This window comes from Penaeus vannamei, chromosome 19 (genome assembly GCF_042767895.1).
Source record: "Penaeus vannamei isolate JL-2024 chromosome 19, ASM4276789v1, whole genome shotgun sequence".
In the NCBI taxonomy this organism is placed as follows: domain Eukaryota; kingdom Metazoa; phylum Arthropoda; class Malacostraca; order Decapoda; family Penaeidae; genus Penaeus; species Penaeus vannamei.
This window is the reverse complement of record NC_091567.1, coordinates 11,333,937-11,336,436: the sequence shown is the minus strand read 5'-3', so window position 1 is coordinate 11,336,436 and position 2,500 is coordinate 11,333,937. Positions and strand designations below refer to the sequence as shown.

Below are 2,500 nucleotides of genomic sequence, written 5' to 3'. Positions count from 1 at the left end.
CGACCCTGACGCAGCCCCCACCCTGACGCAGCCCCCGACCCTGACGCAGCCCCCACCCTGACGCAGCCCCCACCCTGACGCAGCCCCCACCCTGACGCAGCCCCCACCCTGACGCAGCCCCCACCCTGACGCAGCCCCCGACCCTGACGCAGCCCCCACCCTGACGCAGCCCCCGACCCTGACGCAGCCCCCACCCTGACGCAGCCCCCCACCCTGACGCAGACCCCCACCCTGACGCAGCCCCCACCCTGACGCAGCCCCCCACCCTGACGCAGCTCCCACCCTGACTCAGCCCCCACCCTGACGCAGACCCCCACCCTGACGCAGACCCCCACCCTGACGCAGACCCCCACCCTGACTCAGCCCCCACCCTGACGCAGCCCCACACCCTGACGCAGCCCCCCACCCTGACGCAGACCCCCACCCTGACGCAGCCCCCACGCTGACGCAGCCCCCGACCCTGACGCAGCCCCCACCCTGACGCAGCCCCCACCCTGACGCAGCCCCCCCACCCTGACGCAGCCTCCACCCTGACGCAGACCCCCACCCTGACGCAGCCCCCCACCCTGACGCAGCCCCCACCCTGACTCAGCCCCCACCCTGACGCAGACCCCCACCCTGACGCAGCCCCCACCCTGACGCAGCCCCCACCCTGATGCAGCCCCCACCCTGACGCAGCCCCCACTTTGACGCAGCCCCCCTCCCTGACGCAGCCCCCACCCTGACGCAGCCCCCCACCCTGACGCAGCCCCCCACCCTGACGCAGCCCCCACCCTGACGCAGCCCCCACCCTGACGCAGCCCCCCCTCCCTGACGCAGCCCCCACCCTGACGCAGCCCCACACCCTGACGCAGCCCCCCACCCTGACGCAGCCCCCCACCCTGACGCAGCCCCCACCCTGACGCATCCCCCCACCCTGACGCAGCCCCCACCCTGACGCACCCCCCATCCTGACGCAGACCCCCACCCTGACGCAGACCCCACCCTGACGCAGACCCCATCCTGACGCAGCCCCCCACCCTGACGCAGCCCCCTACCCTGACGCAGCCCCCATCCTGACGCAGACTCCCACCCTGACGCAGACCCCCACCCTGACGCAGACCCACACCCTGACGCAGACCCCCACCCTGACGCAGACCCCCACCCTGACGCAGACCCCCACCCTGACGCAGACCCCCACCCTGACGCAGACCCCTACCCTGACGCATCCCCCACCCTGACGCAGCCCCCCACCCTGACGCAGACCCCTACCCTGACGCATCCCCCACCCTGACGCAGCCCCCCACCCTGAATCAGCCCCCACCCTGACGCAGCCCCCCACCCTGACTCAGCCCCCACCCTGACTCAGCCCCCACCCTGACGCAGCCCCCCACCCTGACTCAGCCCCCACCCTGACGCAGCCCCCCACCCTGACGCAGCCCCCACCCTGACGCAGACCCCCACCCTGACTCAGCCCCCACCTTGACTCAGCCCCCACCTTGACGCAGCCCCCCACCCTGACTCAGTCCCCACCCTGACGCAGTCCCCCACCCTGACGCAGCCCCCACCCTGACTCAGCCCCCACCCTGACACAGACCCCACCCTGACGCAGCCCCCCACCCTGACTCAGCCCCCACCCTGACGCAGCCCCCCACCCTGATTCAGCCCCCACCCTGACGCAGCCCCCCACCCTGACTCAGCCCCCACCCTGACGCAGCCCCCCACCCTGACGCAGCCCCCCACCCTGACTCAGCCCCCCACCCTGACTCAGCCCCCACCCTGACGCAGCCCCCCACCCTGACGCAGACCCCCACCCTGACGCAGCCCCCACCCTGACGCAGCCCCCACCCTGACGCAGCCCCCCACCCTGACGCAGCCCCCCACCCTGACGCAGCCCCCCACCCTGACGCAGCCCCCCACCCTGACGCAGCCCCCACCCTGACCCAAAGGCTCACCGTAGTTGAACGTTGACTCCTGCATCATCATGGGGACCGAGCGCGGCTGCCCCGGCGTGACGTAAAAGGGCGTGGGCTGGGTGCGTTCAGGAAGGAACTGCTCCTGCCACGTGCTCTTGAAGTAGGCGGCGTTGACGATCGCCATCACGGCTCTCTCCAAGTCGCTCGGCGTCACCACGTCAGGGATCTTGCCGTTCGTCTCATCGAAGGCGAATTGGTTGATCGCCCTCGCAGTCGACACAGGCTGCAGAGCCGGAAGGGCATAAGAACACCGTCTTCGTTATCATGTATATCTTTTAATTTCCCGTATCTATCTATTATATTTATTTTTAATTATTTTATTTATTATTATATTTTTTCTTTCTTTCCTTTCTTCTCTCTTCTTGTTCTTCTTCTTCTTCTTTTTTTTTTTTTTATTATATATATATATATATTTTATATATATATTTTATATTTTTTTGTATAAAAAAATATCTATATTTATTATATATTTGAAAATTATATATATATTATATATAATATATATTAAAATTATAAATAATTTAAATGAAAAAAGTTTCCTTTAT

General features: G+C 65.1%; 1 protein-coding gene across 1 annotated transcript in view; it reads right to left on the bottom strand.

Annotated features, from left to right (window-relative positions):
• The window catches only part of LOC113803665 (leukocyte elastase inhibitor), a 6,783-nt gene extending 4,596 nt beyond the window's left edge, over positions 1 to 2,187 (bottom strand). Inside the window, exon 1 of the mRNA XM_070133872.1 lies at positions 1,935 to 2,187. Within this exon, the coding sequence (XP_069989973.1) occupies positions 1,935 to 2,079 (145 nt within the window). The 5' untranslated portion in view covers positions 2,080 to 2,187. The remainder of the gene's footprint in view (positions 1 to 1,934) is intronic.
• Between the last annotated feature and the right edge of the window lie 313 nt (positions 2,188 to 2,500).